The sequence below is a fragment of the Lytechinus pictus genome, chromosome 6 (genome assembly GCF_037042905.1).
Source record: "Lytechinus pictus isolate F3 Inbred chromosome 6, Lp3.0, whole genome shotgun sequence".
Lineage (NCBI taxonomy): Eukaryota > Metazoa > Echinodermata > Echinoidea > Temnopleuroida > Toxopneustidae > Lytechinus > Lytechinus pictus.
The window spans coordinates 21,866,497-21,882,123 of record NC_087250.1 but is presented as its reverse complement, the minus strand read 5'-3'; the positions used below and the strand labels follow the sequence as shown (position 1 = coordinate 21,882,123).

Sequence of the window (15,627 nt, the reverse complement as noted above, 5' to 3'; positions counted from 1 at the left end):
TATGACTCGGCCGAGGATCGAACCCACGTCCTCCCCGTTCACGAGGCGGACGCTCTACCACTGAGCCACCATGACCATGTTATCAAGATAACGAACTTGATTGTTCGCGACTTGTACTTGGTACACTCTAAAGCACATAAGGCCAGAAGGGAGAGGAGTGAAACCATTTTCCACCCTTATGTATAACGTCGTCACTCCTCGTCCACTTTGAATGGCGATTTCCCACTTTCAAACCTTTCATATTTTTTGTAGTGTAGTTGCACTTATGTTACGGTAACTCACATAGGAACTGGGCATGGCAGCTTTTTTGCTGGCATAATGTCAAGCTGGTATATATAACCATGGATCTACTACTCTGACAGAGTAGTAGGTCCATGATATAACCAATTAAATCCAATTCTCCCCGCCCCTCTCTCTCTCTCTGTTTTTTCTGTGCAGTAGTCCCAGATATTTGCAATCGCGAAAAATACTCGAATAATTTTTTTTCTTCCAAAACTGATGAAGACATTTGATGAGGGTAATTTGAAGGGTCTTTTATCACTTAAAGGTGCAAAATAAACAAGTTTTATCTGTTGTGGATAATTAGTGTAATTAGTATATATAATTTGTTTGCATGAGTTAATGTTGCCCACTCGAGACGATATAATGTGAGTTTCTTGAGATTATACCACTGAAAAAATGCCAAATCGCATATTTCATTTCCATAATCCCGTTTGAGTGGTGAATGAAATTTAGTTCATTTCTGACTCTTTCATTGCTCTAGATATGATTATGTATAGTTTATAAAAATATTAGTTATTGTAGGATTCGTTGTGTATATTACATTTATATATAAAGTTTGAGGCTTTTTTTTTAATTGATATAATAATAATTATGTGACCGTATTTCCATTCTATGATAGTGTTAAAGGCGTATAAAAATGCGGAAAATAATTATACATAGAATAAAATTCACCGAGCAAAACACTAAACAATTATTCAAAGTCCGATAGCAAATTACGGAATTATTGAATTTCAAAGTTTAGCAATATTTTCTGACAACAGTAGTATGCACGTATTGTGCTGGTGATGTCACATTCCCACTTTCCTTTTTCCTTTGCCTTAAAAAAAATCATAATTACTTTATTTTTTCACAAATGTAGGAATGGTATGTCTTTCTTGTAATGAAATAATTTGCAGCAATGAATATATAATGTATTAAATTAGTTTTCATCTGATAGTTTTAGGTCCTGGAAATGGAATAGAGATAATTTCATATACTAAAGAACAGGTGGGGATAGAACATCAGTTTGCTTTTTTAATATTCATGATGACAAACATGTTTGAAAAGGTGAGCGGACATGTTGTTGCGTGTTCATTTCTTTAAAAGATTTCAAGACGTATTTTTTCATAATTTCATTTCACAAATATATTTAAATCCTTTAAGGTTGAAATTTGACACTCTAAAAAATATTTGGTGAAAATGCTCCAAAGGGGTAATTGTGTGTTCAACCAACATCGGGTATTTATTTCGCGCATTTTTATTTATCCAGTGTGATTTTGCCCAAATAATTGCTGCTCATTTTTAAACCTTACTGGACAATATGCTTCCCACATTTGGGTAAAATACTGCCCCAAATTGGTTGAAAACATAATTACCCTCGTGCTGGTTAATCAAAATTTTACTCAATATTTCTCCAACGTGTATACATTACCTAGAAAATAAAATAAACTACGCTTCCTGTTTCAGCTGCGATTAAATGTATATTGTTTAACAAAGACATGTCATATCCTTTTACGAATGTTATACAATCCATGCACTTAGGGAATACTAGTTAATGACGATAAACATAGAAAATTATCATAGCCCTTACAAAGTGAAAGCTTATACCCTTTTTACACACGCTGAAATTTCCTTAACCCCGTACTATAGGTGGGGCTAAATTGCCATTTAGCCCCACCTATAGTACGGGGTTAAGCTTAGCCCACTTTCTTTTTACACAGCATTTTTGCAAAGTGGGCTAACCCCACCTTTAGTACGGGATTATTTGGCCCTGCAAAAAAGCAGGGTTATCCCAGCAATTGCGGTGCTAAGAGCGATAGTACGGGGTTAAGATCGCTAGTGTAAAACGAAAGTGGGCTAAGCTTATTACTATAGGTGGGGCTAAATGGCAATTTAGCCCCACCTATAGTACGGGGTTAAGGAAATTTTAGCGTGTGTAAAAAGGAATGAACCCTCAGTGTGCTCGTGAATATTCATGAGCTACCACTAGTCCGGGGTTAGCGAGATTCGTGTGTGAAAAGCAAGCATTCCTTATCCGGGGTTAGCAATAACGATTTGGCATGTGTGAAAAGGAAAAAAGATAGTACGGGGTTAGCGATAGTCCGGGGTTAAGAAAATCCTGTGTAAAAAGGGTAAAAGATAACTTCAGATCGACATGTTTTTATAGATATCTGCTGTGGATAATGATACGACACTTTCAAAGGTTTTACAATAGGCATGGATGGAAATGACAAGTAAACATCCAAATCAATCCAGTATGATAATGATACAAAAGAAACAATAGAAATCAAATCAAAGCAAAACTGTTAGTGGAAAATGACGATTTCTGTTCAAAACATTGGTGGAAAACATTTCAAGGTAATGCTTTTCTCCCAATTGTGCTCATACAACTTTGTGATTGTCTGCGTTTGGAAAGTAAACATTGTTTGATACTTTCGTCCGGATAAACACTTGCCCATGCAGAGAACGGTAAGTGATACTTGTGATTAAGTAAGAAAGTTTAAAAGGATACCCAAGCACCCACTTTCTTACCGGTGTGTTGTCACAGTTGGTAGAGCGTCCCTCTCACAACCAGGAGGTCGGGGGTTCAAATCCCGGCCGCGTCAGACCAAAAGACGTTAAAAGATAAGAGTTGCTGCTACCCTGTTTGGCGTTCAACTGTGCAAAGAGATAGAGCAACTTCGGTCTTGCGCTACACAGTGGCTACCGGACTCACGATTCACTATTGGGGTAAAATGAATATTCGGAGGATTTCTAATTCGGATTTCCCTTTCGAAAAATAAAACTTAAATCTACAATACACCTAAAAGTAAGTCAATTGAGATCAATTATGACGTCACCGCTCCCACACCTTATCGACATTTTCTGGTGTCGCCTCTGTTTTTTTTTTTATCTATCCTCAATGAGACTAAATAATTCGAACATTCTTTGGCATACATTTAGGCCCAGTTTGTTACAGTATTTTAACGTATTTTTTTCTAGTTTGAGAGGTTTGCGGTAACACCATGTTGGTTAGTCCTCAAAACAGAGGTCTGTTGGTTTATCTTTATGCTAATAACTCTTAAAAGAACTGTTATTCTTGACATTACGAGCTCATAAGCTTTGCTCTTCGCCAGAAAGATATACCAACAGTCCTTTTCAGGACTAACGTATGTGATGTTGTAACCGCAAACCTCTCCAACCAGTCTTGCAACCATGCAAACCTTCAAAGCTTACATAATTATTTTTATTTGTTAAACTCGGAACTTTTCTGAGACTCCGAAATATTAGGCCTTCTCCAATTTTTGTTTTCTTTTTAAATTAAAGAAGGGCATGATTATGAACAATCATTGCATCATCTTTTTTCCCGTACGCGTGCCTCCGAAATAACTTCGCAAGCAAACTTCGCCTTCTACATGTTCTATAAATGCGGCGGCGACGGGCAACTGAGACACAGTTTACTTGCAGGCATCAACTTAATCGTCGTTATCTCCGCGCTCTCAAGTTTGTGGATTGTATAGGCACTGCTTGCTGAATAAAAAGGTAAGAAATATCATTTCGAACACGTTGCGTTTGTTAATCCCTACTGAAAAGGACACAGTTTTCCACAGTGTGCTCACACTGTGAAACACAATATGCAATCACCGTCACACTGATAAATTTGAGCATTTTAACAGTGTGGATCCCATATTCATATAGTCGACCATGTGAACACGCTTTGAACAGTCACACTGTGGAGGATTGGTGTCCACAGTGTGAAAATATCGTCACTCAGTTGAATTTGAGCATTTCGATAAACAAGAAAATCATAGAGTCGACCAGGTGACCACGCTGTGAACAGTCACACTGTCAAAGTGTCCACAGTGTGAACATTTTATTAATACTGTTGAATTGAGAATTTTAACAGTGTGAATTATATTTTCACATATTCCACACTTTGATCACACTGTGTTCTTTCAGCAGGGACATGCGGAATATATTACTATGCTTTTAGGGGTGGGGTATATAGGGGGGTGTTTTGGGCTTGATATGTGTCGAAAATTCAAACGATTAATCAGTGAGAGCCTAAAAATATCAAACCAACTGCCAGATTTTTATTCGTACATCACTGACCAAACATTTTGATTTGGATACTAGGAGCGATAGAGTATTTGCATGTGAGAAAGATATATGAAGCGATACAGCTAGGTGTAATAATTTTTTATTTCTGCTGGAAGTGTTCTTTCCGCATTTTATATACGTATCAATGTTTCCTTTACTATAAATGCTAAACCTCTTTCGTATTATTATTATTATTGTTATTATTATTATTATCATTATTATTATTATTATTATTACTATTATTATTATTATTATTATTTCCGATGCACGAATTTCGTTGTTCTCCGAATGACACTGTGTATGTAATACGAGAATGATCAAAGAGGGACTGAGACTGTTAGTTTGTAGAAAAAAACTTTCTGAAGCAGTGTCACACATTGTAATGACAGTGTGTTAACATAGTGCATTAATGTGAAAATAATTAGTATTCACACTGTTCAAATGCTCAGAGTCAATAGTGTGAAGATATTTTCACACTGAACACCTCGACAGTGTGACTGTTCACAGTGTGTTCACATAGTCGACTATGTAGTGAAGATGTGATTATCACTCAAATATAACAGAGTAAAGGTGATTTCACGATGTGTTCCACACTGTGAACACATTGTGGGACACTGTGTCTTATATCCAGTATGACTGATCGTTCATCACCAGGAATCAAAAAGGGCACTTACCTCAAGCCCACACTTGCAATATTATACAGTATAATTTTCATTCTTCTTACTGTTTTTATTCTTTTTGTTCTTCAATCCCCTTCTTCTTCCTCTGTTCTTCTTCTTCTTCTTCTTTTATTATTATTATTAGTAGTAGTAGTAGTAGTAGTAGTAGTAGTAGTAGTAGTAGTAATAGTAGTAGTAGTAGTAGTAGTAGTAATAGAAGTAGTAGTAGTAGTAGTAGTAGTAGTAGTAGTAGTAGTAGTAGTAGTAGTAATAGTAGTAGTAGTAGTAGTAGTAGTAGTAATAGTAGTAGTAGTAGTAGTAGTAAAAGTAGTAGTAGTAGTAGTAGTAGTAGTAATAGTAGTAGTAGTAGTAGTAGTAAAAGTAGTAGTAGTAGTAGTAGTAATAGTAGTAGTAGTAGTAGTAGTAGTAGTAGTAGTAGTAGTAGTAGTAGTAGTAGTAGTAGTAGTAGTAGTAGTAGTAGTAGTAATAATATTACTATGATTAGCACCCTGTTATTATTATTTTCAAACTTCCCTATAATGTGACTTGGCAAATGTTTCTTATGTGTAATAGATAAACAATGGCCGAAAAGAAGGAGCAACCTGATGCTAACAAGGATGAACCGGAACAGATCGTTGACCCCTGGAGAGTAGTAACGACATCTGAAAAGGGTGTGGACTATGATAAGCTTATTAGTAAGTAATTTTCTTAAGATTCATCAGAGAATTTCGACCGTCTGATCAAACTCAAATGGTAGTATTCTGAGAACCATGGTTTAATAAAAACATTGATAAACTTATACCACACTTTTATGAAATGCCACCCGCCACCTTATTCACCAATTAAAGTATTTTTCCTGCTACAAAAAAATGAAAAAAATGTACCGATTGCAGGACTGAAATCGGCGCGCGTAACGCCCGGCTTCAAACCACATCTCAGTCCGAGCTAGCGTCAGTCATGCTTTGAAAAAAGAGAGGGGGGTGATTCATATCAGTAGAGAATCCAACGCCGGCCACGGTCCACTTTCGGCGTATGTGTATTATCACCCTTTACTGCTTATGTCAAATAGATCTCTCTGCCCCCCCCCCCCCCAAAAAAAAAAAAGACCAAAAATGACCCCCAAAAATTGGGAAAATGGGCTAAAGAAAGGAAAGTATCCAAAAACGTCTTGTTGACTAGTGGATTAATCTTCTGACTTTGAAACAGAAGGCCTTGGGTTTGAATACAAGCCACTGCGTAATTTCTTTAGGCAAGAAATTTATCCAAATTTTGCTGCATAAACCTAAGTAAGGTGGCAGGAATTTATTCCTTGTAACCTTGAAAAAGGCTACGGGGCTAAAGCCAGGGTAATGATATCCAAGTCATTTGGAAGCGCGTAGGGAAGTTTTATCATTATATTATCACAATATCATGATATGCACTATACAAGAACTATTACATTATTATTAACAATTATATATTAACTATTATTAATATTATCGTTACTATTATTATCAGAGCGTCCGCCTCATGAACGGGAGGTCGTGGGTTCGATCCCCGGCCGAGTCATACAAAAGACTAATAAAATGAGACCTTCTTCCTTCTTGCTAGGCGCTCGGCATTTAGATTGGAGAAGGTTAATAATAAGATATTATTTTTATGCAGGGCCCGCTGGTAGAGCAGTTTCCAGCTAAAATTGCTACCCTGGGTAAATGAAACGTAATTATTATTAGTAGTAGAAGGAGTAGTAGTAGTAGTAGTAGTAGTAGTAGTAGTAGTAGTAGTAGTAGTAGTAGTAGTAGTAGTAGTAGTAGTAGTAGTGGTAGTAGTAGTAGTTGTTGTTGTATTATTATTATCATCATTGTTATTATTGTTATTAATACTACTATCATTATTATTATTATGATTATGATTATTATGAATACTATAATTATTTTTTCTAACATGGCTATTGTAAAGATTTTAAGCTAAAAATGTGCATTGAGTATTATTGTAATTTTCATTTTATAGGGCAATTTGGCAGTGAACGGATCGATGACGCGATGTTAAAGAGATTTGAAAAGGTGACGGGACATAAGCCGCATCGATTCCTCAGGCGAGGAATATTCTTCTCTCATAGGTCAGTCTAGATCACGTGGTATGAAGCATGGCTTCATTGGAAGTAAATTGTTTGGTGCAATGATTAATTTATTATCAGACATTTCTCTAACAAAATCAAAGAAAGAGTAAAATACCACATGAATAGATCACAGAGATTTTTTTTTCATCAATACTATTATGTTATTATTATCATCATTATTAATACAATTATTATCAAAGTTATAATAATTAATCTTCTCCTTTTTCTTCTTCTTCTTCCTTTTTTTTTCTTCTTCTCCTTCTTCTTCATTTTATTTTAATTTTCATTATTATCATTGTTATTATTATTATTACTTATATTGTCATCATTATTATTAGCAGTAGTAGTAGTGGTGGTGGTAGTAGTAGTAGCAGCAGCAGCAGCAATATAAGTAGTAGTAGTAGTAGTAGTAGTAGTAGTAGTAGTAGTAGTAGTAGTAGTAGTAGTAGTAGTAGTAGTAGAAGTAGTAGTAGTAGTAGAAGTAGTAGTAGTAGTAGTAGTAGTAGTAGTAGTAGTAGTAGTAGTAGTAGTAGTAGTAGTAGTAGTAGTAGAAGTAGTAGTCATAGTAATAGATATAATAGTCGTATTAACTAAGCATACATTAACATAGATTTATTTCTTGTTATTTCAGAGAGTTGAAGAACATTCTAGATTTGTACGAGGCAAAGAAACCCTTCTTCCTATACACCGGTAGAGGGCCTTCTTCTTCTTCCATGCATGTTGGTCATCTAATCCCGTTCATCTTTACAAAGTTAGTGTAATAGAGAGTTTTCGCAATATTACGCAGACGATTTCTTCAACGCTGAAAATCTATTGTCAAAAGCCCTTCATCACAAAGCAGCCTTTGTCGAAAATCGGTGAATCAAAACAGCAGTCCGTCCTAACGACATATTTGCCCATTTTAGTCAGCTCCGAATAGTAGGACGGCTTTCTGTCCCGATTCACTAATTTTCGACAATGAACTCTAATCTGTTTATTGGGATGTGACGGGTATTTTCAATAAATTCTCAATGCTCCAAATAGAGTATGCGTGGTCGTTGCAAAAACTCGCCATTAAGAAAGCTGTGTAGGCCTATTATGTGTTACCATGGTTACAGTGACACAAGTGACACAAACGAAACCGACTCTAACCAAACAATAATATACCATATGTAATAGATGTGATTGGATTTGAGTTGCTTGAACTCGTGTAACAGTAGCAATAAGCGAATTGGTGAGCAAGCCAAATAATAGGGGAAGCAGGGCCGAAAATTGCAAACAAAGATATACTACCTCATCAATGGGGGACTTCTGCCACCCCCCCCCCCAAAAAAAAAAATAATAATAATAATAAACAATTTGAAAAATAGGTGCGCACCAAAAATGTTCTTCAATTGATATTTTCGTAGCAATGCCCAAACTAACCAGTGTGAAGAGGATCGTGTTCCACACTGTGAACACCCCGCGCAGGGATGGAGGCAAGGCCGATACTTCCAAGTCACGAGGCTGTTGGAGAAAACAATTCACAAGTGACTCTGTGCCGATACCAAGGCTAAAAAAACCGTAACGTTGAAGGCGTCCTCGACTACATTCCTGTCACTGTGGGACATTGTGCTCTTCACAGCATTGGTGCATCATGAATATGTTTTGAGGTGTTGTGACGCTGTGGATAAGTTTCATAGGGTTCTGGGTTCGAATCCCATCGCAACACTGCAGTTGCGGTTTATCTACATTTGCCACTCTCCACCCTGGTGTAGTAAATGGGTACCCGGTAGGAAGGAATTCCTTGAATGCTCGAGCACCTTATCAGGGTAGCCGTGTAAAAGTCGGGGAACTAGCCTCGTATGAAGCGCTTAGAAACACCGTTAAGTGCTATTTAAACATGATGAATGTTGCTTATAATTATTTTAGTATTATTAATTTATTTCATGTTCATCACCCCCCCCCCACCCTTCACACGAATGCAGATGGTTACAGGATGTCTTCGACGTCCCACTCGTCGTCCAGATGACCGACGATGAGAAGTTCTTGTGGAGGGAACTGGAAACACCCGACGTCGCCCAGAACCTTGCCTACGAGAATGCCAAGGATATCATCTCATGCGGTTTTCACAGGGATAAGACCTTTATTTTCTCAAACATCGACTATATATCGTAAGTCTGGTGACAATTCATTTCCCCCTTTCCCATCTTTTTTTTTTCTTTTATCTTCTTCTCCCCGTCCACATTCTTAAAGTTCATGTACAACTTTGGAAAAGAGTTAATACTGCTGAGAATTAGTTCGAAATAATTATTTCTATAAAATCTACTGAAACGTGTTTTCATATCATTACAGTAACCGAATCATCGGTTTCCTCTTTATCAAAGACATCTTTAAATCCATCATATTCTATTCACTTTTGTTTTTGTTTGGTAATTTTCATTTCTCCCCTAGTTTTGGTTATGAATCAGACTGTTGACTTCATCCATTTAAAGTTGACCTTTGAACATTGTTGTTGTTGTTGTTGCTATTTTCGTGTTTAAGGTCATGTGCTGCTTTCTACAAGAACATGTTAAAGGTGGAGAAGTTGGTTACCTTCAATCAGGTCAGAGGAATCTTTGGATTCAACGAAAGTGATGCTATAGGTACGTATTAATAATGGCGACGATGATGGCGATGTAGAGAGTGAATATGATCGGGATGACGCTGACCCCGACGGTGATGTTGTTGATGATGATGATAAATACGATGGAAATTATAATAGTGATGATGATGATTGTGTTCATAGTAAAGATGGCGACGATGATGATGACGGTGGTGATGATGATAGTGATGAAAATGATGACGATGGTGATGATGATAGTGATGACGATGATGATGATGATGACGATGATGACGATGATGATGATGATGATGATAAAGACGATGGAAATTATAATAGTGATGATGATGATTGTGTTCATAGTAAAGATGGCGACGATGATGATGACGGTGGTGATGATGATAGTGATGAAAATGATGACGATGGTGATGATGATAGTGATGACGATGATGATGATGAGGATGATGATGAGGATGATAATAATTATACCAATAATGTACAAGTTGCAAAAAAGGAATTTTAATCATAAAATTCTGCATTCTAAAAGTGCTAAATAAATAAATAATGTAACCTGGTACATTAGTGATTTACTTTGCACATATTTGAAGCGTCGTTAGTGTAAAATGTCATTACGTATTTACAGGTAAGATCAGCTTCCCAGCAATTCAGGCCACCCCATCATTCAGCAACTCGTTCCCCGAGATCTTCGGGGAAGCTGCAGACGTACCATGCCTGATACCTTGTGCTATTGACCAGGTAAAGTGTGAATTATCTTTTAATATGAAATGATAAAATAGATCATTTTAAACTGATCTGGTGAATTCGTTCATGTGACAAGTTATCATTAATAGGAAAATCTGCTAATGACTTATTAAATTGACCGGTCTGGTTTCGAGGGTATGTTAGAATTATTCCAAAGGTACCCCGTCGGTGTAATTCGTACTAACGCTCTCTGTTATGTGCGTTATTTGTCTACTCACCAAATTTGTGCAATGGCTGTGGTAATTTTCGTGAACCGTACTTTGAAAAAGAAAAGTGACAAATGTTTTTTTTTTCATATTCATAGCATTGGGACCTGTGCTATTGTCCGTTATGTACGCAGAAGGAAAAGATCAACGGAATTTCACCTAGAATCAAATCAAATTAAAAACAAAGGAGGATTAACGGAAAACCAGTGAATATAGATGAGTAATTAGAACAAACAATGTTTTGATATTTTTATCTCTCTTTGATTAAGCAGACGATGGTTAAATGAATAAGTTAAACGAATTTTATATCTGTTCTCGTTGACAATGGACAGGTCCGTAGGAACTTTTTTTTTAGGGGTGCTGATGAAAATTTGACAAGCAATAAAAAGGGGGTACACAAAAAAGGTCATTTTGGTCCCGAGAAATTTGATAAGACCCCTAAAAAAGGGTGTCACTACAAAAAATGTAGATCATTTTGCTCCCGAGAAATGTGACAAGCAGGGGGAGTTTCATCACAAAATGAAGGTCAGTTTGGTCTGGGAAAATTGACATGCAAAAAAAAGAGTTTCTTTACGTCAATTTGGTTAGATTTCTCCATTTTGTCACACCTAGCAGAATTACAGAGGGTGCTGCCTATGGAGAATAATACTGGCAGTACCACCCGGAAAATTCTGGGAGTTTTTCAACACCCTCGCTTCCCACGGCCATGACAATGGAGATCATAGAACTCCATCCTTATTTTTCCCCCACTCTTATGCACCAGTTTATTATGCCTTTCTTTGTAACCTGTTTGACCCACCTCTCACTAATTCTCTAGTCATTCATCCCTCTATCACTGTTTTGTTCCAGATCCTGTTTGATGTTGCCTGCCTCATTATCTTAATCCCTCTTGGCCTTACTTACACTAACTTCCCTTTGTGTCTGCCTACTCCTTTTCTTTCATCCCCTTCACTAACCTGATTGGTCTTCTCTACTCACTAATTAATGCCCCTTTTGTCTCCTTGTTTCTAGCGTTGCTGTAGCTTGTTTGTGGTCTATATTATGGTTGTTCCACTTTATATGTTTGTCATTTTGCCTCCGACGAAGATTCTGCTAGGATCGAAAGCTTAGGCTTAGACTTTTTTTTTTATTCGTTTAACACTCTCTCTTGTCTAGGACCCATATTTCAGGATGACTCGAGATGTAGCACCAAAGCTTAATTACCTGAAGCCCGCCCTCATCCATTCAACGTTCTTTCCAGCCCTCCAGGGAGCCCAAACCAAGATGAGTGCCAGCGATAAGACATCATCAATCTTCCTTACCGATACCCAGGAAGAGATTAAGAATAAGGTAGTTTTTTTTTTTTTTTTTAACAGACTCCTTTGAATCGGAGGCACTCATAGAATAAGGTGCGTTCATCATATTAAAAAGAAAACAAAATATATGCAATTAATAAAAACAAGCATTTAAAACAACATAAAAAACAAATTATCAATCCCTTTACCCCAACTGTACCACACTATTCAGACAAGGCTGACGTCACACTGGCACAACTGACTACAGCCCCCTCCCTTCCCCCTTTTTACATAACATTTTTTGTAACAACGAATGCAAAATTTTTATAACAAATTTATGACCAGCCAATCAGATTGAAGGATTTCAGTAGCTTTTAACTGTTATTGTATTTTTTTAAAGAAAAAAAAGAAAAGAAAAGTTTGCACTACAAAATGGAGGTTATTCTGATAACATTTCCACTTCTTTGCATACCTATCATTTTACCAACCTACATGTGATTTTGCTTGATTCGTTTACTAAAGATGTCTTATTTTGCTTCCCGTTTATGACTTACAGATCAATAAATACGCTTATTCTGGAGGTGGTAGTACAGAGGCAGAGCATCGGGAAAAAGGTGGCGACTGCGATGTTGATATCTCTTATCAGTATCTGACGTTCTTCCTTGAAGATGATGCCCGCTTGGCTCAAATCAAAGAGGCGAGTTGGCCTTTTAGTTTCATGATTTTATTCGATTTCTGTTTTTTTTTTAATAATCGGAATTTTCGGCAATCACCGCGCAGACGCTTTCTACAACGCACCAATTCCTTTAAAAACGCAAGTCAAATCAGAATAGTGAGCTGAGAGGTTTTGTCGAAGTTGGTGGACCGAGAGAGCACATCATCCGAAAATTCGAACCGGAATCAAAATTGAAAATATGTCATTTGTCTCGGACGATACAGCTGTATTGATTCACCGATTTTCGACAAAGGCTATTTTATCATTGAAGGGTTTTTGACAAAGTATTAATTGAACGCTTCTGCGTATTGATTGAAAAAAAAATCCTAATATAATGTCGTATAGGACGATTTGCGTATGGATTGCGCAAAGATTAATATTTGTTATACATCCGCAATATTTCAAGTCACAATCGGCTATCCATGGTCAGTGGCATAATGAGCTACATTTTTTGACGGACACGACGTATATAAAGTTTTGCGAACGAGTGAAAAATGAAGGCACGTCAGAGGAAAACCTAGTTTTGTGAAATATTGAACGAATAATATTATGTTTTCATATTTCTCTTTCTACCTTTCCCTTATTTTTCTTTTCTTTTCTCCTTCTTTTCGTTTTGTTTTTTTCTTGGTTGTGGAATAATTGATACCCCCTCCAAGCACACTGGCATTCAGATAAGGGTCTTTCGGGCCATGCCCCCTCCCCACTTTTGCTCGACCAAGAGAAAAGAGAAAAAATAGAAAATAAAAAGGATGCAATATCATCATTCTGGATGTTATGCCACATTCGATTTTTTTTTTGGGGGGGGGGATTGAAAAGGTCAGCATTTTTTCCTCGTTCGCTTCTTTCGCTCCCAACGTCGTCGATTTTTTTTTTCCCGAAACGTCATGTCTGCCCCCTCAAAAATTGTGGCTTATTACGCAACTTCCCAAGCCGTTGTATATGTACGCCATTGCCCATAGTATTACGTCTCCGTTCACATTTTCGTGTTTTTTTTTAGGTTGTAGGCCTACATGTATGAGTGATTTTCTCTTTTCACCTCTTCGTTTTAGGAATACAGCAGCGGGCGAATGATGACAGGTGAACTCAAAAGAGAACTCGTTGTCGTCCTACAATCGCTGATCGGTAACATCCAGGAGAAACGAAGGGCCGTGACCGATGACATCCGACGGCATTTTATGACCCCTAGAAAACTTAACCACAAGGCTTAATGATTTCTATTGTTCAATTAATTTCTTTTTTCTTAATAATTGTATATAATTATCTGGCTACCCAGCAAAAACCGAACTATTAAGCTTGATTAAACAAATGTTCAATTACTTCCAGTTTACCTCTATCCCGTCACTTGATAGCGCCCTTTTTTGTTTTATAATTGGGCCTGTGACACGATAAGATGACGTGACCTGACGACCCGATAATTTGAAATAAGCCATTAAACGAGCACACTGTCAATGTTACACACGCTATTTCAGAGGTACATTTACGTCCTTCTTGTAAGTAAAAATTCTTAAATGGGTCGTTCACTCGTTCGTCACTAAATTACCACTAGGTCTACATCCAGTTCGCCTTATTTATGTTGTTTCCATCCCACGTAGTCTATACCTTGTTCGTCTACAACCAGTACGTTTACTTACCATTCGCTCTAGAGGCCACCACACACCTAACGACCGGTCTACGACTCTCTGATTTAGGAAGAAATCGCATTTTGCTCATTTTCTGAAAATGTGAATAAAATCTTTTTATAATAGGTTCAAATTAACTAAAAGTATACTAATATAATATATTTGAATTATTGCAAGCCTTTATTTTGGAGTAAGGGCCAAATTAGTTTCAAGTCATAGCCAATTGCGATTACTATGTCGTCATTACATGTGCGATTAGATTCCAAATTCACTTTTATTCTTATAACGATTACAGAATAGTCACAGATTTGAACATGCGCACTTGTACGATGATTTTGAACATTCACACAGTAAGATATTCTATGTTTCAATATTAGCATCAATTTCTCCTACTTGTTATTCCAAAATCGGGTCGCAGAGCAATCGTAAGGTGTGCGGTGGCCTTAATTCGCATTAAACCTAATTTGCTTAATTGCCTGTTAAGCTAGACCATTTTCGTCCAATAGCCACTTGGTCTAACATCGTTCAGTCCACGGGGTCTATGATTAGATTAACCGTGTATGGATCAAATTTTCTTTTTCGCCAAGGGCAAGACAAATAGACAAAATGGAAATTAAGCCATCTTGAAATCAGACAAAATAAAAATGAAATGTGTATTACATCACTTATCAAGTGCAGACCGAACGGCAACTCTACCAAATTCGAAGTATGTTGGGCTTAGCCCATGTGGTTTAAGAGTATTTGAAACATAGACTGCTTGGTTGTGAATATAAACTGCACTGTAAAAAGTAAAGTGCTAATTTTGATAGCACTAAGGAGCTTGTAGAGTGACTGTACTTCGGAGTGCTGATTTGTTTAGCACTTCGGAGTGCTGATTTTACTAGTTCAAATTTGAACTAGTAAAAGAAAATCAGCAAGTGCAGTCACTATATGAGCGCTTTAAGTGCTAAATTACCACTTTATTTTATTTCTTTCTTCGTATATGAGACAAAGTGCAATGTAGACCTAACACACTGTAAAAATGAAGTGCTAATTTAGCACTTACAGTGCTTGTATAGGGACTGCACTACTAGTGCTGATTTTCTAGCTCAAATTTAAACTAAAAAATCAACATTCGTAGTGCAGTCATTATACAAGCACTGTAAGTGCTAAATTAGCACTTCATTTTTTACAGTGCATAACTTAGATCAAAATTGATAGTAGACTAAACTGTTCGATGTGTCCTGAAACTATATGAGAGATGGGTCAACTGATCGTATCGACCAGAGTTGCATGGCGTTCTTTTCGAGTTTAGTCTCTTGTGATGGTTTGCAACATTTATCATTACAATTTTGCAATTACTTCGCAGACGCTTTCTAAAATGCAAACAATATTTTGCCAACAAACCTTTAAT

The 15,627-nt window shown here is 36.9% G+C and overlaps 1 protein-coding gene across 1 annotated transcript; it reads left to right on the top strand.

Moving 5' to 3' along the window:
* The first annotated feature begins 3,356 nt into the window (after positions 1-3,356).
* On the top strand, positions 3,357-14,472 carry LOC129263676 (tryptophan--tRNA ligase, cytoplasmic-like). The gene is made up of 10 exons (XM_054901576.2): positions 3,357-3,783; positions 5,574-5,695; positions 6,990-7,098; positions 7,730-7,849; positions 9,045-9,230; positions 9,601-9,701; positions 10,302-10,414; positions 11,782-11,955; positions 12,457-12,597; positions 13,665-14,472. Exons 2-10 carry the CDS (start codon positions 5,581-5,583, stop codon positions 13,821-13,823), a joined length of 1,218 nt encoding a protein of 405 aa, XP_054757551.2. The 5' UTR covers positions 3,357-3,783; positions 5,574-5,580; the 3' UTR covers positions 13,824-14,472.
* Positions 14,473-15,627: the final 1,155 nt, after the last annotated feature.

What these genes read in the sequence shown, in the direction of transcription:
- LOC129263676 (XM_054901576.2), top strand. Translation starts at nt 5,581, where the DNA reads ATGGCCGAAAAGAAGGAGCAACCTGATGCTAACAAGGATGAACCGGAA. An exon ending in GGAATATTCTTCTCTCATAG is followed by an intron (nt 7,099 to 7,729) that starts GTCAGTCTAGAT and finishes TTGTTATTTCAG; the next exon opens with AGAGTTGAAGAACATTCTAG. An exon ending in TACCTTGTGCTATTGACCAG is followed by an intron (nt 10,415 to 11,781) that starts GTAAAGTGTGAA and finishes TCTCTTGTCTAG; the next exon opens with GACCCATATTTCAGGATGAC.